The 25,827-nt window shown below is 39.5% G+C and overlaps 1 protein-coding gene across 2 annotated transcripts in view; it reads left to right on the forward strand.

Moving 5' to 3' along the window:
* Apoo (apolipoprotein O) overlaps window positions 1–25,827 on the forward strand; it is a 47,763-nt gene that overhangs the window by 20,800 nt on the left and 1,136 nt on the right. For both annotated transcript variants that reach the window (XM_021188112.2, XM_029534511.1), the window contains exons 4-8: window positions 138–192; window positions 3,196–3,291; window positions 7,347–7,438; window positions 11,246–11,326; window positions 22,248–22,313. In XM_021188112.2, the coding sequence (XP_021043771.1) occupies window positions 138–192; window positions 3,196–3,291; window positions 7,347–7,438; window positions 11,246–11,326; window positions 22,248–22,283 (360 nt within the window). In that variant the 3' untranslated portion in view covers window positions 22,284–22,313. The remainder of the gene's footprint in view (window positions 1–137; window positions 193–3,195; window positions 3,292–7,346; window positions 7,439–11,245; window positions 11,327–22,247; window positions 22,314–25,827) is intronic.

Consider the following 25,827-nt stretch of genomic DNA (forward strand, 5'->3'; position numbering starts at 1 on the left):
ATTAATAGCTGGAGGAATAGCTTAATGGGAGCGTTTATGCTTAACCTGCCCTAGGTCCATCCCCAGCACCAAAAAGTGTTAATAATGATAATTTATACAGTAAGCCCTACTCATTCTATTTCTTTTTATCTTTGTAGGAAATATACTCCCATACTAAACCCAAGGTGGATCACTTTGTCCAGTGGGGAGTAGGTAAGTTGAGTTTTAATTAGGCATAATCAGTTACTTCATCCTATTGAACTATTGTACTAACTTTTTAGGAATAGGCTCTGGAAATCAGAGTCTTTGACATCGTCTGGACAAATTTAGAGCTATCTAGATGTTTTCTGGAAAATGATCTGTGTTTGAATTAGGTTTCAGAAGAGTTATTTCATGAATCTCTTCAACATTATTAGGATTGTTTGGCTACCAAATACTTGTACTTTGGAATAATAATAATAATAATAATAATAATAATAATAATAATAATAATAATAATGATAAAAACCCAGGGCTGGGGATGTAAGTTTCCAGTAGCAGAATGGAATGTGTCTTCTTAAGAGTCTTTGTAGTAACTCTGTGTTCAGGAGGAAAAAGACAAACATCTCAAAAAGTTCCCAGGAGCAGAATGTTTCCTTAGCATCGGTGAGGTCCAGTGCTAAAAACAAAACAACAACAACAACAACAAAATTACAATGCACTACAACTTGCTTACTCCTCACCAGATTTTCTGAATCATTCTATTTGTGAGCTGCCATTAATGGATGCTGCACAGGCCAGGTATGGTGGCACATGCCTTTACTTCTATCACTGAGGAGGGAGATGACAGTAATGGATCTCTGCTAGTTCAAGGGCACATTTTCTACACAGTGAGATCCAGGGCAGCCAGAACTGCATAGAGGATCTCTGTGTAGTCTCAACAACAACAGCAACAACAACAACAAAACTTTTTTTAAAAGGTGCATAAAATCTAGATGCAGGAAGGAATTCAGCTGGTCTTCCTGGAAAAGCTGGATAACAAACCACATAGCGGCACAATGTGATCAGTGCTTAGAGACAGGACTCAGGCTTTTCCAGGAAGAATTGTAAACAGAGGGAAGGCTAAGGATAAGTTGAGAGAGAATGAAGTCATGACCTAGCTTCAAGTCATTTATTACTTCATCTGGTATTAATCAACTCTTGGCAGTATTCTTTTTTAATTATTAATTTTTAAGGTTAGTATACAAAGTAATGGGTTTCACCATGACAACTTCATAGGTATGTGTCATTGTACCTGGTGGTGGTCTTAACAAAGATCTGTTGGATAAGTATCTACTGTTATCACCAAGAGAAGGTAACATAAGTCTAAGCAATCAACCGTTTTCTGTGTGGGGAGACAGAAAACACATGCATGAATGATGAAATGCTTAGGGTGAGATAGCAGGGGTGGTACAGAGAATAACTTCTGATGGTACCTTAGAGAAGGAGGCAACGTCTCTGCTGATGTCTGAGGATGAGCTTTCCTGAGGAGACAGTGCCTGAGTAGGCTCCAGTCTGCTGTGAGACTGGTTCCATAGAGAGGAGAGGAAAGGAGAAATCATGCAAATCCAAGTCCTAAGACATGCTTAGGCATGGCAAATAAGGTCATGTGTTGTATTATTTATTTCCTGAGTAGGCTCACTGTTGTATTATTTTTAAATTATTAAATTCTATGACCAGCAAGAGTGGCTATTTATTTCTAGCTTCAACCTTGTTCTACTTTGCTTTTTATTGTTGTGATAAAACACCATGAAAGGGTGGGAAGGAGTTCAAGGGGAGGGAAGGGTTCATTCCAGCTTAACAGTTTACAATCCATCATGGAGGGGAGTTAGGGCAGAAACTGAAGCAGAGGCCATGGAGGAGTGCTCTTTACTGACTTGCTCCATGTAGCTTGCTCAGCCTGAGTTCCTTTTCTAACACTAATGCAATTTTATTTTATTTTTTCTTTTGTTGAAAATAGATTTTTTTCACATAATATACCCTGATTACAGTTTTCCCTCCCTCTATTCCTCCCAGTTCCTCCCCACCTCCCTTCTCATCCAGTTGTCTTCTCATCCCTTGATGCTTGTCATTAGAAAACAAACAGGATAATATTAAAATATAAGATAAAACAAAAACGAACACATTGGAAATTGACAAGAGAAGCCAACAGAAAGAAAAGAGCCCAAGGGAAGATACAAGAATCAGAGACCTGCTTGTTTGTGCCCTCAGAAATCTCTTTAAAAACACTGAATTGGAAGCCATAATCTCTATGCAGAGAACCTGGTGCAGCCCCTCGCAGGCCCTGTGCATGCTGCCTCAGTCTCTGGGAGTTCATATGAACTTAGTTCATCTTGATTTAGAGGGTCTTGCTTCCTTGGAGTTCTTCATTCCATATGGCTCTTATGTTCTTTCTGCCTCCCCTTTGGTGCGGTTCCCTGAGCTCTGAGATGGGGGGTTTGATAGAGGCATCCCAGTTAGGACTGAGTGTTCCTAGGTCTTTCATTCTAGGTTTAGCACTCAGGACCACCCTCCCACAGATGACTCCACCCCTGAATGGCATGAGCCCTCCCACATCATCAGCCATTAATCAAGAAAATGCTCTCAAGACCTGCCTACAAGCAAATCTGATGGAGGCAGTTACTTAGTTGAGGTTCCTCCCTGCTTGTGTCAAGTTGACAAAACCCTAGCCAGCACAAATTTATACTGCAGTTTTCCTTCATTATCCAAATATATTGTACTTTAGTTTAAATAATGAGTTCAGATGGCAAAAACATTTGCTTTTCTGAGTTGAATTTGTTTGGTTCCTGAAAGAATGTGTTGCAAAGAATCATATTGGCATAGTTGATGGTGGTATGTATCTCATCACTCAAGGTGAAGCAGGATTGTGAGTTCTAGGCCTGTCTGGGATACAAAGCAAGTTTAAATTGACCCCGGGCCACACAGCAAGGTTGTCTTTAAAAAGTGTGAGCTAGGTTTGGTGGTACACACCCGTAATCCTAGCACATGGGAAGTGAGGCAGGATGATTATGGGTTCACTTTATACTAAATGAGACCAGACTTAAAACAAAACAAAAAAACCAAATATGTACTAACAGGAAGCAAAGGATGCATGGTTGGGGAACATTTGGTACTGCATGTTCTAGTTATGTATGAGACTTTTGCTTTGGTGTTAATGAACAATTAATGGAGTTATCTCCCAATCTTATTCCATCGTAGACAACTATAACTATCTTCAAAATGCACCTCCTGGATTTTTCCCAAGACTCGGTGTTGTTGGTTTTGCTGGTTTTGTCGGACTCCTTTTTGCTAGAGGTAGGTGCAATTTTTTAGGGTTTCCCCCTGAGTCAGTTTATATGGGAGACATGGGATATATGTGTGGCTCTTTATCCGTATTTAATAGTTTTTTAATAAGCTGGTTCCTGACTTCTTAACATAATGATTCATTTACCCAGTTACATTTGACTTTAAACATACATAGACATTTATACTCTTGGTAAGGAAAAGAAATTAGTTATACTTAATAAGCACATTTACTTGTTCAAATATTGCTCTATGGTACAGAAAAAGTAAACTTCTGTTCAAAGTCTTTCACACCTGACAAACTGTAAATGTTTCACTGTTGTTGAGTGTAACAACAGCACACTGTTGTTTCACAGGTGTGTTGGTGCACGCCTTTAATCCCAGCACTCCAGAGGTGGAGGCAGAGGCAGGTGGATCTCTGAGTTTGAGGCCAGCCTGGTCTACAAAGTGAGTCCAGGCCAGTCAGAGGTCTGCTACTTAGAAAAACAAAAAAATAAAAAAGCCCACAAAATAAACAAACAAACAAACAAACACAAAAGAAAGAAAAAGAACTATCCAGAGACTACCACACCCGGGGATCCATCCCATCATTAGCCACCAAACCCAGACACTATTGCACATGCCAGCAAGATTCTGCTGAAGGGACCCTGATATAGCTGCCTCTTGTGAGGCTATGCCAGTGCCTGACAAACACAGAAGTGGATGCTCACAGTCAGCTATTGGATGGAACACAGGGCCTCCAATGGAGGAGCTAGAGAAAGTACCCAAGGAGCTGAAGGGGTCTGCAACCCTACAGGTGGAACAACAATATGAACTAACCAGTACCCCCTGAGCTCGAGTCTCTAGCTGCATATGTAGCAGAAGATGGCCTAATTGGCCATCATTGGGAAGAGAGGCCCCTTGGTCTTGCAAACTTTATATGACCCAGTACAGGAGAAGGCCAGGGCCAAGAATTGGGAGTGGGTGGGTAGGGGAGCAGGGGCGGGGGGAGGGTATAGGGGACTTTCGGGATAGCATTTGAAATGTAAATAAAGAAAATATCTAATAAAAGAATACAAAAAAAGAAAGAAAAAGAAAGAAAACCAAATCAACCAGCCAGCTAATCAACAGCAACAAAACCTCCAAAACAACAATAACAACAACAAAAACCAAATCCCAAAACTCAAAAAAAAAAAGTCCTGTTTTGCTCAGGCTATTAATCACAGTTAGCAGGACAGTGATTTACTAGCGTATTACTAACTTCTTCAGGTATCACTCCTTCAGTTAGTGATGATATGAACACTTTAAAAATGTGTAACATTCACAGTACCTAGTAAGTATCTCTGAATATGACTCTAGGTCAGTGGCAGAATGCTTTTATGCCTGAGGCCCTGGACTCAAGCATATTCCTTTATTCTACTGTTATATTACAAAATAATAATGGCGAGAAAAGGCTTCACTCTGAGGAGATTGTTTTTATGATCTAGTTGTAGTTTTACTCATTGTAAAATAAAGGTTTATGGGGATAAAATGCAGATATTACAAAAACTGTGATTAGAAGTTTAGTGCGATAATTCCAGCATCCAAGAGGCTGAGGCACAAGAAGATTGTCTTAAGACCAATCTGGGCCACATAGTGAGTTCCAGGACAGCCTGGCCTACAAAGTGAGAGTCTTTCAAACAGACCAAAGTTCAAACTAGAAATATCCCAGCAAAGAACCTTGTAATCTGACCACCATAAAAGAGACCATAGTTTATACTGATGGCTCTAATTTTTGAACTCTTTGTGCATTAGCTGTTGTTTTAGAGTCAGGAGGGGACACTGCCAGGTGACAGCTTTTGTCCACCTGAGGAATAAACCCCTGAACACTTTCCCAGTTGGTTTTCACTTCGTTTCCCCAGACTGTTCATTGGATGGAGTCTACTCTCCTCCCAGTTCCATCCTGTAACCTGTTCTGAGAGTCACCCAATTGTTGTCATGGACTTTTGTACTCAATATTGAGCCCCATTTCCTGGGCTTTTATGTCATCTTCTCCTTGCCACATTCAGCCATATTGTTGAACTGCATGCTTACATTGCTTTTTAAAAACCATATGTGTGAGAGACTTTCCAAGACCTTTTATGCCTGTTCTTCATTCTGACAGTTTGGATAGCTTTGAGTTCCTTTCTATGCAAACTGGCATCTGGCATTGCAGACGGTGGAGTGGATGGTCAGTCTGGGTACTTGTTGCTCCCTCCCCCTTTTTAATTCTTGGGAAATTTGAAGATATTTAGTGCTCTGAATTTCTGTACCATGGTGATGCTCTTAGCCTATAGTGGGACAATTGGTGGTGCGCCTTCTTTAGCTCTGCTTTTTCTATGACAATTTCCTTTATTTCTCCTTCCTGAATGCTTTTAGTTAGTAATGGAGTTCCATCTAAGTGACTGTAATGTGTCTTATGTTTCCTTGCTTGTTTTATTTCATTCTTTTTTTTTGGGGGGGTTTTTTTCGAGACAGGGTTTTTCTGTATAGCCCTGGCTGTCCTGGAACTCACTTGGTAGACCAGGCTGGCCTGGAACTCAGAAATCTGCCTGCCTCTGCCTCCTGAGTGCTGGGATTAAAGGCCTGTGCCACCAGGCCCGGCTTGTTTTATTTCATCCTTTATGAATCTTTTCCTTTGGTCATTTCCATGAGGTCTTGTTCTCTGGATGTTACTTTTACATTGCAGGCTCTCCTCCAATGCCTGCCAATCCTTGGTTGTCAGGCCATGTTTCAGAATGAGGCAATTGAAATGCTAGTAAGAACTCTCTGTATAAATGTGGCTTGCTGGTAGGCAGATTCTAGGTTAGGTTAAACCAGATGGGAGCTGACTATATGGAGGAGGTCTTTACTCTTAGGCACTAACTGGTGTGTGTGTGTGTGTGTGTGTGTGTGTGTGTGTGTGTGTGTGTGTGTGACGTGTGGTCCTGGGGAACCACTTGGGACCTCATACGTGCCAGGCCAAGTAACTGTTAGGAATACAGTACAGTTAGTTGAGCTCAACTAACTGTACTGTATTCCTAACAGTTGACACTTTTTTTGTGGTGCTGGGAATGAAACCCAGGGCTTTACTTAAGCTAAGCAGTAATCCACCATTGACCCACATCCTTGGCCTGGATGACTTCTTCTCTGCCAGTGGCCCCTCTGCACTTTTTCTCTTCCTTACAGTGTTTCTGGTCTGTATTGTATTCTCCTAATGCTGTTTTAATGAAATCTCAGGAAGGGAGGAAAGCAGCAATTGTCATTTGTATTTAAATAGGAAGGTGGTCAGTTTGCTTTAAAAAATATGAGTTGTATCACACAGGAAGCAGAGACAGAAGTCACAAGTTTAAGACTAGTCTGGGCTACATAGTGAGATTATCTCCAGAAGCAAAACAAAGTAAAAAAAAAAAGAACAAAACAAAAAAAAGCAACACAAACAAATAAAACACAGAAAAAAGGTAGAGGGGGTATATACCTGTAGGCCAACTTAGGCTACAATGCTTTCATTAATTAATAGTGGCTGTATTGAAATATTTGTTGAAGGAAGGAAGCTAGTCACAAAGAATCATACTTTATATAATTCTATGTATATGAAATTACCAGAGTAGGCAAATTCATTAGAGATCAAAAATAGGTTTCCCTTAGCCTTATGTGTTTGTTGGTAGGGATGGGGGATGGTGCTGGCAGGGTCCCTCCCTCCCTTCCTCCCTCCCCTCCCCTCCCCTCCCCTCCCTCCTCCTTCCCTTTCCTCCCCTCCCTCCCTTCCTCGGTGCTGGGGATTCAGGGCCTTGTGCATGCTAAGCATGCTTTACCCTAAACCATGGGAGTTTCTTTTGAGAACACGGGAATTGATTGGGATGATGGTTGCACAGCTTTGTGAACACACTAAAAAGTCGTATTTTGTACTTTTAGTGCGGTGAAATATATGAATTATATTGCAAAGCTGTAAAGAAATAGCAATTCATTTTGTTGTATGTATTATTAAATAATATTTCAATTTAGGGATAATGTATACTTTAGTATAAAGCAAATTGTGAGAGAAAGAATATCAAATCATCTGATGGTATGTACTACTCTTTATTGATTAGGTTCAAAAATAAAGAAGCTGGTGTATCCTCCTTTTTTCATGGGATTAGGTGCCTCTGTCTATTACCCACAACAAGCCATCACTATTGCCCAGGTGAGTCAGACCCAGGAAGCAAGGCTATTCTTCATTCTTGTGTGAGTGATAGTGTCATGAATTGTCGTGAATCGAGGTTAGTGACAGAGGTGGAAAGTAAATCCTCAAACTTGGTGGAAAGGTTCTAACAGCTTTTTATTTATTCATAAACAGAAATAAGCAAATAGATAGTGAAATGGCCTGCACCCGTCCACACACACACTTCTCACTAACCTTCTGGTTTGGCTGGCATAGCCTGGCTCGGTGACAATGCTTCAGGTGATCCACGACTTTCTCTTCTCTGCTTTCAGATCCTCTGGAGCTGAACCGCAGTGCAGGCTTGTCGTCTGGGCGGGCATCTGTGTGGGCGTCTGCATGGGGTCTGCGCAGATTGTCTCTCACACGATGCTTCTCTGTTGGGCCCTGTCAATTCATGCCAGACCAGGGGTTTTTAAACTAAATTCAGCCAATTACAACTAGGGCATTTCATACAAGTAGATGGATCACAGTTGGCTGGTAACTTGGGTAAGATAGACCACAAGGTTTCCAAACATGCCTTAAGATTGATAACATCAGCATCTCCTGGGAACTTGTCAGAGACGCAAATTCTCAGGCCTCACTCCACAGTAACTGAATCAGGCAGTATAAGCATTTGGACTTGCCATGTGAGTTACAGCAGGGCTTCCAGGTGATTCAAATGTCAAGATATTTGAGACTATAAGCTTTAGATGCTGGTCTGGAGTCAGTGATACTGTACACATAAAATCACCAGGAAACTGGTAAGGGGAAGCTGAGCTTTAGGATTTGAAGTCCTCGTCACTTTAGAGGCATGGGGACCCACTTGCCAGAACTTCCATATCATATGGAGATGCTGTCCTAGAAAGAGACAGCAGTGTAGCCATCAGAATCAGGCTCTGAGGGCTGTGAGTCAGACCAACCCACCACCGGACCCCTTGGATTCTTCATGACAGAAGTCCCAGTTTCCACACTGGGCTTCAGTTGTAGGTGGGACGCTAGTGGCCTCAGCATGGGAAATTGATTTTTTTGGTTATAAGAACCAGCAGAATCCTCATAGCTTGAGATTGTAATAGTCCTGGAGGCAGGTAGTCTCTTGTTTCAGGAAGAGTGAGTGACTGCCTTGCTTGATAAAAGAAAAAAATGAACAGCATTTTAGTCTCTTAAAGTTTAACAAGTATTGGTGAGCAGGTCCTGACTGCTGCTTGTGAAACAGTCATGGTTGTCCTCATAGAATGATACTCTTTTACCTTCTGGCTTCAGCATTTGTTGTAAAACATCTTCTGTATTCACCACCAAGGTGAAGGACGTGATGAAAAAGATCTGGAAGTGGATAGTGGTGATGGTTGAATAGTAAGGACACTTTATGCCACTTAATTATACTCTTGAAACAATTAAAATGATATATTTTGTGTTTGTATATATTTTTCTCTTTTTAAATTTTATTTTCGTTTAAAAAATCATGGCATACATATCTTATTACCAGAAAACCAAGCCAGAAGATCCCTAGCTTCCAACGAGATTTTCTGATCTTGTATCTTGTCGTTGAGTTCCATTTTTACAGTTTTACTTTTCTTTCTTAGAAACCCCAAGCTTGGATGGACCACTTAGCCACTTAAGTTCTGTTCTGTTGAGAGTATATAGTAAAAAAGAATGTACCCAAATCCAGTCTATTGGGACAGGGGAAGTAGTAGCTCGGTGATAGAACAGTTGTTAAGCATGTGTAGAAGTTCCATGCGCAGACCACAAAAAAAGAAAAGAAAAAAAATTAGCCTCATATTGATAGAAAACATTTTCCTCTCAGAAATGTGACATGCCAAGAGTAGCAGTATCATATGTGGTAAATGCTTAACATATCTAACAAGGAGCCCGATATCAGATATTTTGAGAGCAGTAGGAATAACTGAGGAATATGACTTGTAGAAATCAGTGTGTTACAGAGACCACTCTTTTTGTAAGCGCTGGGACTATAGACAAATCACTTGGCCTTTGAATCCTTGCAGTCTTCATGTCCTTACTGTTTTGTAAGATAGGGATAACTCATGTGAAAATGTTTCGTAAAAACACCACTATACAATGATCAATTATAAAAATTAGGAAGAGAATGAATACTACTTTAAAAAATTGGGGCTGGAGAGATGGCCTCGTGGTTAAGAGCTGTTGTTTCTCATCCAGAAGAAGCACCCGCACCAGGAAGGTCACAACCATCTGTAACTCCAGTCCAAGGGATCTGATGCTCTTTTCTGGCCTCCATGTGTTGTTGCATACACATTACAGACATAGAAGTGTACATGAGAACACAACATGAACACACACACACACACATATATATGTGTGTATATATATATATATATATATATATATATATATATCAAATAAAAGCTATTTTAAAGTATTATTATGGTGTAGAACAATCAGTATTCTTTGTTATACATAGAACCAATGAATGCAAATTGCTAGAAGCATTTTTTTGAAGACTCAATACTTGGGAAAAAATTTTCCAGGTATTTGGAGAGATGGCTCAATGGTTAAGAGTACTTGGTTTTTGCTTTTGTGTTTGTTTTTTGTTGTTGTTGTTTTGTTTTCTGGATTTTTTTGGCAGGTTTGATTCCCAGAAAACCACATGGCAACTCACAACTGTTTGTAATTCCAGTCACAGATGACCAGATGCCCTCTTATAACCTCCTCAGACCTCTGCTGATAGCAAGCACATCTATGGTACAGTACATACATGCAGGCAGAACACACACACACACACAGACACACAGACACATACACACAGACACTTACACACACACACACTCTCACACCAGTAATTCAAGCTAACTAGCCAAAGATGGGCAAACACATCTTAAGGTCATAACCTCTCTAAGGCTAGGACCTCATGAGATATTAGAAATATGATATAGATCATGCTACCTACAAAATCCCTATGATAATAAAAAGCTTCACTATGTTTGTGCCTGGGAAAATTACAAACATCTTGACTGTGTTCACATGTTTTACATCTAAGTTTTTAAAATGAATGATTTTCATTTTAGCTTGACTTGGTTAGTTGTAATGTACCAGGCTGGGCAGTAGTTGGGTTAGGGTTCTTTTTCCTTGTGATTTTAGGAATTCCTCATATCATCAGTGGTCTCCTGCATTTAGCTTAGAAGTTACAACCTTTTGGGAGCTGGGATATAAGTATCAGTAACATGTACAATGCCCCAGGTTTGATCATTAGCACCAGTAATAAAAGACATACACATAATTTATAACCAGTCATCTTAAGAGATAATTATATGTAACCAGACTTTTTCTTCTTATCCTTTTTTCCTTTCTTTGGTTTTTCATTTTTTTCTTTTAAATTTTTACTTTTTTATGTTTATTTTATACAGTTCTTTGCTTTTGAGACACAATTTCACTGTTCATGTTAGCTTTGAGTTTGCAGCAGTCTGCCCGCCTCAGCCTCCTGAGTACTGACATTAGAGATGTGAGCCTTCAGACTGATGCAGAATTCCCATTGCTTTTTCTTTTGTGGTATAAGAGACTGAAACCAGGATGTTTCCTGGGCAAATGCTCTACCATTGAATTATACTCTCAGCATATTATGCAGGTTTAACGGATGTGTCCCAAGATTTTCTGTAGTAGTCCCAAGATTTTCTGTAGTAGTTACGCATACACACACACACACACACAAACACACACACACACACACACCCTTCCCCACAGCAGTCAAATGCAGTACTTTTGGAAATGAGAGAAAAGAAGTTCTCTTTTTTATCATTCACAAATGGATCGTTTCTCAATCTTTTCTGTTTGTGTTTCCAGATCACTGGGGAGAAGTTATATGACTGGGGATTACGAGGGTACATAGTTGTAGAAGATTTGTGGAAGCAAAATTTTCAGAAGGTGAGAAGCATTTTCATTTTGTTCTTTTTGGTTTAAATTTAAATACATGGTTCTTCTAAGGTTTTGTAAAATACTTAAATCACCTTATTCCTTTAATTGCTTCTTCTGTTGGCTTTTAGTTTCTACTGTCCTTTTTGGAAGAACCATAGAATATCTAAGTATTTGGTTATTAACAATAGGTCAAAAAATGGTGACCCAAAATGGCATCTCAATATAGCCTTAGACTGCAGTTTCTATTCTGTTCTATATATCGTTTCCTCAGAGTGTACTGTGTTATCTAAAAGTTGGACTGTAAATGGATTCAAGGCCGGTGAGATGGCTCAGTGGGTAGAGGTATGTTTCCTGCCAAGTCTGATGACTTGAGTTTGGTCCTATGACCCCACATGGTGGAAAGAGAAAACTGATTCCCACAAGTTTTCCTCTAAATTCCACATACACTCTGTGGTATTTGCATTCTTGTAATGTACAAACCCATGTAAATAAATGTGATTAAAAGTACTTGGGGCTGGAGGGATGGCTCAGTGGTTAAGAGCACTGTCCAGAAGACCTGCGTTAGATTGCTAGTACCCACGTGGTGGCTTAACAACTGCCTGTCACTCCATTTTGAGGAAATCTGCCTCTTCTGGCCTCCAAACAAACAAAACCCCAACCCAGCCTTTAGTTTCCCAACTCACAGCAGCCCCCCCTCCCCTTACCCGCTGGTCTCAGCGTCACAAGTGCTCTGATAATGTGTGGACCACCAGGGCTGGCTGAACTAACTCTTAAGAGGGAAATTTTGCATCTGTATCACATGTCACCTGGCACTCCTTTTAAAAAAATAAACCTGGTTTTATTTTCACTTCTGACAATTTCTTTGGAAGCCTTTTTTACTTGTTTAAAAAACTCCTTAAAAAGCATATGCCAAAACTTTATATGGGAAAGGAATTAAAATGTCAGGAAAAAAACTGTACATATCTCTAGAAAGAATCATGAAAAATGAGACCAAATTAGTATCTCTTATTCATTAGGCTGTGGTATAGCTACAGATAGGGCATCCTACCTTTAGAGGAGGATCTTGTAGGAGCCTGTGTGAGTTGTGGCTTGCTGTGATATCTGTAGATGTGCACACTGACCAAAGCAAAGGTTGGTGTCACTGGGAAACACCTTTGTCTGACTGTTCAGAGAATTTATCTCAGTGCAGGACTGGTTAAACAGACCAACATTTTGTGGTAACAGGAACGCAGGAAGAAAAAAAATATGATAAAACCCCAGGTATTTAAAGCTATCCATAGAATTTTTTGCAAGTCTTTTTGGAGTCGGGTGGTAAAGATTTCTAAGTAGCTCATTACTGGGGGCTACAGAGATGGCTCAGTGGTAGAGAGCACAGGATGTAGAGTCAGTTCCCACGTGATAGTTCATACCTCTTTGTGACTCCAATTGCAGCTGCTCCAGATCCCTCTTGTGGCCTCTGTGAGTGCCAGGCATGTAAGTAGTAAACAGACATACATGTAGGGAAATATCCATACACGAAGAATAAAAGTTCACTAAGTAGTTCATTATGGGTTTATGTTTCTGTTTTATCTGTTATATTTCTACCTTCTTCAAAGTTAGTGGGGACTTCACAGTGTTCCTCCAAGTATTTAACCCTATTCTCAACAAAAACAAATTTGATGTTGAGTACGTTAGTTATTTACCACAAGGTTTAGGTGCGGATAGTAGGAGGCCATCTTAGCTCAGGCATTGATAGACTTAGACCTCAGAAATTACTTGGTAACGAAGCGCCTCTTTGTTGATAGCATGTTATGACTGCTCCCTCCTCCAGCACCTTGTTGGAGTTCGTGGTTTTCAGAGGTTTTTTGATTTTTCTTAACCACAAGGTACATTTTTTATTAGCTATTTCATCAAATACTAATTATAACCAAGTAGAAGGGCAGCATGGTTTAAGGCTATATACAGTTGAGAGTAAATGGAAAACAGAAAAAATATGGTTTAACTCTTAATTGATTACCTACTTCTAGAGGGACTTCCTTTCTTACTTTTGTTTTTATTTGTTTATTTTCATTGTGCACACTAATCATAAAGTGGAGGGTTTCTTTTCATTTACTTCTACTAGTACTACTATTTTATATGAGTATGAGTGTTTTGCCTGCATGTATATGTGTGCACCACATGCATGCCTGGTGACCAGGGAAGCCAGAAGAGGGTGTTGAATCCTCTAGAGTTACGATCAACTGTGAGCCTTCGTGTGGGTGCTGGGAATGGAATCTGAGTTCTCTGCTGTAGCACCTCTTAACCTCTGAGCTCTTATGCTAGCTCCATTCATTGTTTTTTAATTGAGAGCAAAGCATTAAGCCGTGTTGGAACAGGACTCTTTGGGGGCCCTGAAGCTGAGTATATTCTTTTCATTGAATATCAAATAATTAAATATATACCAGATAACTCATGATATAGTAAACGGGGATGAAGTATATAACTTAAACATAAAATAAAACAAATCATAAATGCCAGAAGAAAGGCACGGACAAAAGAGAGCCTAGCTTTTTTAAGGGAACCGGGGGGCACTTTGGAGACTTGTATTTACTTATTTACAAGTTGGTTTTGTTGTTTTGGTTTTTTGAGACAGGGTTTCTCTGTGTAGCCCTAGCAGTCCTGGAGCTCACTCTGTAAACCAGGCTGGCCACCTGCTTCTGCATCCCAGGTGCCGGGATTAAAGGTGTAATTCCAGCCACTGCCTGGCTGGAAGTTAAGTGTAATTAATTACTAGTCTCAGTTAAGTGTCTTCTTATTTGGATTTTTGTACTCTAATGATAGATATGGCACATATTTTTGGTTGTGTATAATCAAAGAGATTAATGGACATTATGTTTAAAACAGGCTGTATTATGTTTAAAATAGGCTGTATTATGTTTAATGCAGTCTGGAGAGAAAACTCAGGAAAGTGCTTGCCTTGCAAGGGTGAGGACCTGAGTTTGGTCCTCAGAACTCGTATTAAAAGAGCTGAACATGCTGACATACCCTTGTAATCGCAACACTGTGGAACAAGATGGAGATAGGTGGATCCTTGGGGCTCACTAGGCAACCAGCTTAGCCTAATAGGAAAGCTCCAGGCTAGTGAGAGACCCCACCTTCAAAAATGAGTAAAATGGTACCTGATGACATGTGATGTTGTCCTCTGGCCTACACACACACACACACACACACACACACACACACACACACACACACACACTCTCTCTCTCTCTCTCTCTCTCTCTCTCTCTCACACACACACACACACACACACGCACATGCACATGTACATGTATACTGTGCACATGCGCATTTGCAAATACACATACACAAATTACAATGGTGCAGTCCAAGGTTTGTTTTGTTTTGTTTGAGGCAGTCTTTCCATGTAGGAGAGCCTGGCACCTCAAACACTACTCTTGTGCCTCAGTCTCTCTAGTAGCTCTGATTATAGGTGTGTGCCGCCCTGTCTAGCAGTGGCTCAATTCTTAGCTGTATTTTTCTTGTAATGGTAGTACTTTCAAGTACCCAAAACAGGTCTGTGGCATTTTGCTGCTCTGCCACATCCCATCTCCCTTTTAGGAATTGACTTTAGGAGTTTGCATTTTGCCCTCTATTAGTTATTAGGATAAGGGTGTGTTTTACTTGGTCATTGTCATTGGCCACTTAAAGAAAAGTTATTTGCTTAAGCTAAAATGGACTATCTAAAATGTAAAGATAGCTGTGTTCAGAAATACTGCTATCACAACCTGGTTTGTGTTTCTTTTTACTACAAAAGAATATATGATATGCATATACAGTTTCAACCCAACAGTAGCCATACATGTTTGAATCAGCTACCCACCTCCAGAACTCGGACATTACCCCTGCCATGCATATTTCTCAGAGGAAACCACTAACTGAAATGTGGGTTTTTTTTATCACCTCCTTTTTCTTTAAAAAAATTTATGTATGTATATATTGTAAAACACTGTGGTTGATTTTGCATATTCTTTTTTGTTTGTTAATTTTAGCCATGATTTCATATTGTCCTGACTGGCCTTAAACTTCCTATAGAGCTGAGGTTGACTTTGAACTCCTGAACCTCTTCCCTCAGTCTTTTGAGTGCTAGGATTACAAATGTGGGCCCCCACACCCAGTTCAGCTTGCCTAATTTTCTTTTATCTTGGCTTATAAATATACCACATATAAACTCTGACTATTTTTATTGTTTTATTTCTTTAATAGTATGATTATAAATAATGTAAGACAGTACCTTATTTATTTTAACGTCTGCAGACTAATTTTTGTATGGGAAAATACTTCCATTGGTGACTAATTGGGTAGTTTCCAGCATACTCTTAGAGCACACAGAGCTGTGAGCAGTGTTTTGTTTGTATTTGGTTTTGGTTTTTGACTTGCTTTGTAGACCAGACTGACCTTAAACTCCAGATAGGAGAGAAAAATAGTTTACAAATGTCTATTTTTTTTGGAAAAGTTTTTTTTGAACCAGGGTTTCTTTATGTAACTCTGTTTGTCCAGTAATTTTCTATGTAGAACCGGCTGACCTCAAACTCACCTGCCTCTCTTTATCTCTCAAATGCTGGGATTAAAGGCATAAGCTACCATACCCAGTTAGAAAAGTTTTAAAACTATAGAACAGTTACAAAACTAGCGATGTACACTCAGAGTTACTGATTAGCATCTGCTATGTTGTCTTACCATCTTTTAATACATGCATTTTGTTCATACAAACACACACACACATATCTGTCTGTCTGCGTCTCTCTCTCTCCCTCTCCCTCTCTCCCTCTCTCCCTCTCTCCCTCTCTCCCTCTCTCCCTGTCTCCCTCTCTCTCTCGTCCAAGGTCTTGCTATGTAACCCTGGCAGGCCTGGATTTCACTATATTGACCAGACTGGCCTTGAACTCAAAGAGATCTGCCTGCCTCTACCTCCCGAGTGCTAGGATTAAAGACATGTACAATCATGTCATTTTTTTTCTTGTACTTCTAGCTACCTCTTTTTTTTCGTATTAAGATTCTTAATTTACAAGTCCTTTATTTGTCTTTTTATTTTTTGTTATTTTTATTTGTTGAGAGAATCTGGTGCATTTGGCCAATGGCATTTTTAACAGGTTTTTGCTGATTGCATACATAGTTAGCAGTTCTCTGTAGTGCCTGCAGAAGGACAAGCTAATTCGAAGGCTTCTTGGTTTGTTTCATATTTGATCCTTTGATAAGCTCTGTGTGGGCACATACGTCTGTGTGTGTGTGCGTGCGTGTGCGTGTGCGTGCGTGTAGTCTTGCTGGGCAGTCCAGGGTAGCTTTAAAGTTAGGATCGTGTGCTTCATTCTTAGGAGTGCTGGGATTAAAGATGCGTACCAAGTATGGCTGTTGTTTTTTGTTGATAACCAGAAATTCTTTACATAGTTGACTTATTGATCTTCTCTATAAGTCTTTTATTTTAGAAATTTAATAAGAGTGTGGGTATTTGATTGTTAATCTGAAACCTTTTCAAAATAATCCCAGCCTCAGCTCTGAGGATCACAGGTAGAGGCTAATTTCAAGTATCAGGTAGATAGCTCTTTTTAAGGACAGTCTTACTTTCTAATCTGGCTGGCCTAGAACACGTGATTGCTTTTGTGGCTCAGCTTCCCACTTTTGGGATTATATGTGTGACTACCACCCTTTCTTCTAGAGTTCCCTTATAATTTGCTAAATACAACCATCTTCCCAGTAAATGTCAGTTTTGCTTTTCATATGTAGCAGAGGATGGTCTACTCGGCTATCAATGGGAGGAGAGGCCCTTGGTATTGCAAAGATCATATGCCCAGTACCAGGGAATGCCAGGGCCAGAAAGCCTGAGTGGGTGGGTTGGAGAGCAGGGCAGGGGGAGGGTATAGGGGACTTTCGGGATAGCATTTGAAATGCAAATGAAAAAAATATCTAATAAAAATATTTTTAAAAATCTGCAACAAGTTACTTTCAACTGAGTGTTATAGGCCAAAAATAATTATTATTTAAAGGTCAGAAAAGCACAGAAACACAAGCTTTTCTCAACACGAGAACTGAACAGAGCAGACCTTCTCAAGCTGAGCTTTAATTTTGAGTCCGGCCATTGCTGGCTCAGCAGGAGAACCAAGGGGAATAGCAGCCACCGCCCTGAGTACACATTGCTTATTCTCCACCTCCATTCTAGAATTCTCAGCTCTCCAAATCCAGGCTAAGTTGAGAGTAACTTATGTGCTCGTAAGGATTTGCCAGTCATAGAAGCTCATATACCGTGTGGTTCCACTTTATGTGAGATATATGGAGTTACCAAGCTCATAGAAGCAAAGACTGACTGATGGTGGTTGCCAGGGGCGAAGGAGGGAGAAGTGGGGAGTTGCTAATTGATGGTAGAAAGTTTCAAAAAAGATGAATAAGTTTTGAATGTTTGCTTTTCAACCTTAAAGAAAGATCATTACCTAGTTCCATTATTTCTAATAGCCTTATATAAGAGAAATGACACATTCAGGACAGTTTTAGCTTCATGGAAAACCTAACACGTGGTCCTTACGTTTTTTTTTTTTTAATTTTACATGGTAGGAACAGTAAATGACCTACCCTCTTAACAGGTATGTCCTGTTATGTCATGCTAGCTGCATGCAGGCTAGATAATTAATACTCTTGGCTCTTAACAGATTTTGAAGTTTATAATACAATATTGTCTCCTATTGCCTCTGAAACAAATAAATACACTCAAGCCGAAGGCAGTACAGATTGACTCTTTCTGCACAGTATCTTCTGTACTTTGGTCAGAAGTACAATAGGAAATCAAGGCATGAGCAGGGTTGCACTCCTCTCCAGAGCCCCTTGAACAGAGTTCACTTAGGTTGACAGAATTTACTTCCTGCTGTCGTAAACCAAGACCTGTTTTGCTGCCGGGCAAGTGAGGCTGACCCTTTCCTCTGTCTTTAAATCCAGCAACACAGGTCTTCCTTTTCAACTGTCTTCTTTCTGACCCTTTTGCTTGTCTCCTTCTTAGTCTCTATTAACTCTTCAAATTCAACTGGGCCCATTCACACAATCCAAGGTAATTCTGGCCCTTGTTTCATTTGGTACAGTCTTGGCTTCTCAGACACAGACTTTGAGAGCTACTATTCTGCCTATCACATTCTAGGGAACTGGAATTTTGTTGGGTTCTTTAACAAGTCATCCGACTGTACCTGTTTACTTTATACTTTTACGTTGTTTTCTTAAATTTGCATACCAAATAATGATATCTGTTCTGGTATTTCCATGCATGCTTTGTTCTCGTTGATCTCCTTCCTCACACCTCTCTCCCATCCCCTACCTCCTCATTTAGCTTTTTTCCCTTTAATATCAGATAATATAGTTTAGTACCTTCTCCCTTTTCTAAAGATCTCTTCTTCTCCTCCCATGTTTCACTTTCTAGTTTCATACCTATACCCATACAGACATGTATATATACACATATAAACATTAAAATCTAGGAAATATATGAAAGAAAACATACAGTATTTGTCTTTCCTAACCTGGCTTATTTTGCTTACTATAATAATCTTCAGTTGTATCTATTTTCAGCAAATATATTTTTTTCTGAAAAACATAAAAAATTTATTATTTATAGTCCAACCACTAAGGATATATACCACATTTTCTTTGTCTCTTCATCTACTATAGGCATTTAGGCTTGTTCCATTTATTAGCTACTTTTTATTTAAAAGAAGTGACCCAGCATATAGAGTAGGTCACATTCATTTAGCTTAGTTTAGAATACTCTTTACTTTAGGAGTCTGTTAGATAGATTTGATTACCGAAATTGCATGGTGGAAGAGTTAGGTAATTGCTGGAAATAGTTCAGGACCTAACGTGTGTGTGTGTGTATGTGTGTGTGTACACGTGTGTATGTGTATACTCAAGCGCACTAACAAAAATGCCATTCCTCTAGTGCTGTCCTTCTGGCTTCTTTTATTTGTTGTGTTTTAATTTGGGACTGGGTTTCTCACTGGCCTGGGATTTTCCAAGTAGTCTAGGCTGCATGGCCTCAGAGCCACCTCCCCACTACTGAGATAACAAGCGCGTGCCACTATGCCTGTATTTTTTTTTTAATATGGGGTTTGGGAATCAAACTCACAAATTCATGCCTGCATAGTAATCTGTGTCTAGACCTAGGACGCTCACATTTTAGGAGGCTGCAATTCTTCCACTGTTTGGCTGGCTGCATTTGTTACTTATTACTGACATCAAGTACCTGATGAGGGGCACCTTAAGGGGGAGAGGGTTTATTTGGGGTCCTGGTTTAAAGGTATAGTCCATCATGATTGGAAAGGCATGGTGCTGGAAATGGCTATCAGCGGTGGCTTCTCATTTCCTCATATCTCAACAGAACGGGAAGCAGAGAGCAGGAAATGTTGATGGTCCACTCACTTGCTGCTTTATGTTTAGTCTGGGACCTGAGACCATGACTGTGGGATGATGCTACCCACACTCAGGGTTGGTCTTCCTTCCTCAGTTAAACTGCTCTGGAAACACCTGTCTCCTAGGTAATTCCAAGTCCAGTTAAGTTGACAGTAAAGATTAACCATCACACTGGCAACCCCCCTTTACATAACAGTGCATGGAAATTAGGAACCAATGGTTTGATTTTTATTTTTGAAAATGTTTTCAGTTGTGCTAACAAATTGTGTTCATAGACATGGTAAGGATATGTTGAAAAATATGCATTTAAATTAGATTATAGGGAAAGTTATTTTTTTTTTCTTGAAAACTTTCCCTAAAAATGCAAACAGATTTTTGGCCTGTGAGAATGTTGTTTCCTTTGAGATCATGGTGCTGTCTCATGACAGCTCTTAATTTGTAATGTGGTTGTAAGTGAGTGGGTGCAGTATTTTGTAGTGAGATATTGGTTCTGATTTGGTTTGCTATAAGTGATATGTATCTAAGTACGGCCATATTCTTGGCAACAGAACTGGTTTTCTCTATCAGTACAATGGAATGCTTTGCTTGCCTATTTTCTTCATCTGAATGATTTTTTTTGAAGAGCTTGTACATTTGGCATCTTATTTATTTTTGAGGTTGAGAGATGGGTAGGTATAGACAGCAGAATATCTAAGATTATCATTAGCTAGACTTGGCAATTATTAAGTTAATTGAAATGTAAATGTATCTAGTTAGGTGGGAAGCCACATTGCTTTCATGGCAGACTCAGTAGTCAGCTACAGCTATCTTACTTTTATAACCTTCTTTTTATGACTTTTTTTTTTTTAAAGAACCAGTTACCCGAACTTCCTTTTTTTGAGACTGTGTATGCTGACCAGACTGACCATAAGCTCACAGTCTTTCTCCTTCTACCTCTCAATTGCTTGGTTCTAGTCCTCACTAGATCCCTCATTTCTACGTTACTCCATTTGTTTATTCACCAAACCTTTGAATGCTGTGTGGTGGGAGGTTCCAGAGCTAGTATTTGCTCATAAGGATTGTAAGACTCATAAGGTTAATGAAAGACTCAAACATGAAGGAAATAATGTAAATCAGAAGGAAGATGGGAATAGTGAAAGTGAAACAAGGTTCTAATATAATCTAAATTGAAGGGCAAGGTACAAAGAAAGTCTTGAGAAAATGGTGAATTGAGTGTTTTTCCAGGCAAAGATTGGGGTTGGCTATTCTAGGGCAAGGCATACATTTTTACCAAAATGATGTCTCACAAAGCAGCTTGGCAGCAGAAGAGCCCAATGGGTTGTGGTGAGGTGTGTGTTCACAAGGGCAGGGCTGGGGTGAGAACTGACCTTTCTAGAAAGGAGCAGCACTAGGTCTTGTAGAGTTCTATCAGTCAGGCATCCAGCAATGCATATATATATGGTCTTGTTCCCCAGAACTACATCATAAAGTGATGTGCTATGTAGATAGGGTGGCCATATAGTTATATTAGCATCCAAGCTAGGAGTCTCTTGTGAATTAAGACAGGGCAGAGTTAATTATGCTGGAGTAATAGGAATAAAGCAACACATAGAGAATAGTTCTGAACCACTCCAATAGACTTTACAGTTGTCTAGAAGCCACACTGAGTAGTGACAGTCACTCACATGTCCTTGCTTTCTCATCCCCTCTTCACCCATGAGTGCTAATGAGAGAGAGAGGCCACCAGGGACCCCTGCACTAAGTCTGGTCTGCAGAAGCACATCTCATGGCCTGTCCAGCCACAACCTAGAGTTCTTCAGACTGCCAATTCATGAGTTTTGATGTTTGATATCCAAGGAGATCTTAATAGGATTTCAGAATTTAAGTCTTAAAAACATACAGGAAAGGAAAGCTTTGACACATGACTTTTTCTTACTGGAAACACTTTTACACCTCTTCTCATGGATGACACGACCTAATTATATGTTCGCCAAGGATGGCCAGGCAGAATCTGTGTGGTCCAATTTAAACCTCTTTCAGAGTGTACATTTAGTGATTTGGCCCTTGTGGATAATGCAAGAAGCTTTCTAATGTCTGTCAAGCCCTCTATAGCAGTGATAGTGGTATACAGTAATAAATCTAACTTCTAGGAACTGAGAAATCTTTTCACTATTGATTTGATTTTGTTTTTATGGAATCAACTATTTGGCTGAATGTATAGAATAATAATTACTGTAGCTTTTTTTCTGTCCCCTGTGCCCAAGTTACTTTCCACAACAGGGCACTGAAGGAAACTGACTAATCCTTTCAGCTTACTGAGAAATGGGTCATCCCCTTTTCTTACCACCTTTAACATCTCTAGCTGCAACCCCAGGTAAGAATTTGGTGTCTTTCAGGCCTTCCTTTGACACCCTACCTCAATAAAATGGCTTGACCATCTCCCAAGAAAATAATATTTCATGTTTCTATTCTGCCAAGTACTGAAGGCACTTTGCAATGTTTCACTATTTCTTTTCAACTTGTATTAAAGCTCTCAATTTTGTTTTACAAGCCAGGAAATGTGAAGAATTCACCTGGAAATAAATAGAAAACTCCATGATCTGCCCATTTTAATCAGGTAAAGAATAAAAACAATGACAACAACAGCAACAACAACAAAACTCTGGTTATTTTCAGCATTGTTCATGCTAGCTGAGATAATTTCTTGTTAATTAGCTAATTAGAGCATTTTCATCTTGTTGTGGAAACATAAGGCTCATATTTATTGTCTTTAATTTCTGATTTTATGTGCCATGGCTTAAATTGTCTGTTTCTTTCTGAGAAGTACCAGGTTTTTTAGATAAGCTAGAACCAGACAGGTTAGAAACTCAATGTAATTTTTTGTGGTCTTATGTTCAGTGTACCATTACTCTTTATCTGTTTGCTTAATATTTATTTACCAAGCACTTGCTAAGTACAAAAACATTAATTATATTACTATTTTGTATATATATTAAAGTTATGTAATAGATCTTATGATTTCTTGATAATTAGCAAATTATATGGAATTAAAAATTAACCTAGATATTCAGCTGTGTGAAAGTAGTTTAGTTATGATATATTTATAAATCTATAATAGTAATATATATAAAGAGGATTGTTATTATTATAATTGCATGGGAACATGTACAAATTGTTTTTTGTGTAGTACTGGGATTGAACCCAGGGCTTCATACGTGTTAGGCAAGCACATTAGCCACCCCGAGCTATCCCTGGATTTATTTTCTAGATTTGTTTTTGTAAAGATGCCTGGACTGGTCTTATATTTTCGATCTTTCAGCTTCAGCTTCTGAGTAGCTAGGAGGACAGGCCCAGAGCGAGCGTTATTAAATAGAGAGGAAAGGCAATATGATATTTTGTTAGACCAGGAGGTATAATAGAACATTTAAATGTATATTTTTATTTGTAACTTTATATTTTTTCATATTTCTGCAGTGAATATGAGTTTTCTTTTATGCCCAATGTGTGTGTGTGTGTGTGTGTGTGTGTGTGTGTGTGTGGCATTGGCAATTGAACCCAAGGCTTCACACATGCCCAGCAATGCCCAGCAAGCATTCTACCAGTTAACTACAACTTCAGCCTATCTTTAAAAGTTGTGTATCACAGGTACTATTTAAAATTCACAAGACTCTTCAGTTTGAGGTTTTTCTTTCTCAGTTATCTCCATGTTTTTAGAGAGCCAGAGAGTCATATCATTTGAAATTTAGACTGTCCAGTGCAACCCCCAGCCTTCAGCAGAATTCCCTGATCCTCTTCCTTTTACCCCTTTTACATCTCCATTGTTAGGAAGCACCCCACAGGGCAGCTGTCTTTGGGCAGTTTTGATATTTTTGGAAGCTTTTGCTTATAGTAAGCAAAAGATATTTTCTTGTGACTCCTAGGGTGGTCCTAATCCTGGTTGACAGGTCACAGAGAGCAAATCCAGTTCTACTTCGACATTTATACGAATGCAAAGTCAGTAGTTCTCTGCTGTTCTACAACTAATTTAATAACTAACAAGAAGATCTTGTTAAAAGGCAGAGGCCCAGGCTCCACCCCAGGATCAGCATTTCTGGCGCTATAGCAACAGAAGGGAGACTAGAAAGTGAACTTCCAGAGAGCCATACAGGTCTTTTAGAGACTTTACATAGAACGTGTCTGTATTTCTCTATAGGGGCAAGACTTAACGAAGAGAGTAGATATTCATTTCAGTGTTGAGAGATATTCTAGACCAGGTTTCAACTTACTGATTTTTAGTCCTGAATTTTTAGAACTTTATTGGAGGTGTAGTTTTTGATTATAAAAGCAATGGGGGGCAAGGTAGATGGCCCAGTCGGCAAAATGCTTACCATGGAAGCAGGAGGACCAGAAGTTGGATTTCCAGCACCCATGTAAAAGCTAGGTGTGGTGGCATGTGCCTAGAACCCCAGCACTGGGGAGGAGATGGAGTGCTTCTTAAAAGAGTTAGGGCTGCTTAATCTAGCCAAATCACTGAGCTCCAGGTTCACTGAGTGTCTCAAAATTAAGGTAGAGAGAGATTCAGGAAGATAGCCAAGGTCAACCTCTGGCCAACAGGCACATGTGCACCTGCATTCTGCATTCACACATGCGTGAACACATACATACATACATACATACATACATACATACATACATACAATGCACAAATAAAATAAAAACAGGGTATGCTGGTTGTAGCTATCTTTTTGGAAGGTAGAGATAGAACCTAGGGCTTTACACATGGTAGACAAGCACTCTGTCTTTGACCATACCCCACTCCTAACTAAACATTTGAAAAACTTGCCTGGTCATTATTCTTCTCCCAGAGATAGTTTCTGTTCCTCATTTTTACATTAGACTTTTTAGTATCTATATATTTCAATATAGTACACATTTGCATACTTTGTTTTTTTTGACAAAATGAGATAATTTTCTTTATATCATTTTACAAGTACACAGAAAACTCCATGAAGGTATGTATAATTTTATCATCATACCAAAAGTAACTAACAGTAATTCCTTAATATCCTCTAATAATAGTGTACAGATTTTCCTGTTTGTCTCAGCAATACCTTTATTGTTTTTTGAGACACAGCCTTACTATGTGGTCCATGCAGGTCTTGGACTTCTGATCTTTCTGCTTCAGCTTCCTGATTGTTGGGGATATACCCACACTGGCCTGTCAGTAGTAACTTTGTAGTTGGTTTATTTGAACCAGGACTCAAATTGTCTCTCACATTTTAGTGAGTAAGTCTCTTAATTGTCTTTTAAATGCAGTATTTTCCTGTTCTTCATTTATTCATTGAAGAACTTGGTGTTTTGGGTCTTCAATTTGCTATGTTCTGGTGGTGTCTAAATTTATCCATGATAGTGTGAGCTCCACGTCTCCCTCGTTCCTTCTTCTCCGTATTTCCTGTATAGTTGACATTTGGATGTAAAGCTTGATCAGCTTTAGCCTCCAGGTTTTGTTAAAACACTTCATAGACAGCACTGTTTAGGCGTGTTGAAGAAAAGACTGAAGTAGTTTCTTCAGCTTAATTTCCTGTGTATATTCTCTGTCAGTATTTGTAGATGTATTTTGCCCCTTCTTTGTTTATGTAGTTAGTCCCTAGTCTATACTTTTACCATGGCTTATTTTAAATGTTTTTTAATTTTAAATTTATTCTCTTATATGTTAAAACCCAAGTGCAGTTTTCCCTCCCTCTTCTCCTCCCAGATCCTACCCCTAACTCCTCTCCCCATCTACACCTCCGCCATTTCTTTTCAGAAAAGGGCAGGGTTCCCAGGGATATCAGCTAAACATGGTACCTACTGTTGGGAGTCCCACAGAAGAGAGCTACATAGTATAACATATATGCAGAAGGCCTAGGTCAGACCCATGCAGGCTCCCTGATTTTCCGTTCAATCTCAGTGAGCTCCTGTGTGTTCAGGTTTGTTGATTCTGTGGGTTTTCATGTGGTGTCCTTGATTCTTCTGGCTCCTACAATCTTTCCTCCCCTTCTTTCACAGGACTCACTGAGTTCTGCCCAGTGGTTGGCTGTGGCTCTCTACCTGTTTCCATCAATCCTGAATGGAACCTCTCTGTATCATTGCTTACTTAATCCTTGTTAATA

This window comes from Mus pahari, chromosome X, assembly GCF_900095145.1.
Source record: "Mus pahari chromosome X, PAHARI_EIJ_v1.1, whole genome shotgun sequence".
NCBI classification, from domain to species: Eukaryota; Metazoa; Chordata; class Mammalia; order Rodentia; family Muridae; genus Mus; species Mus pahari.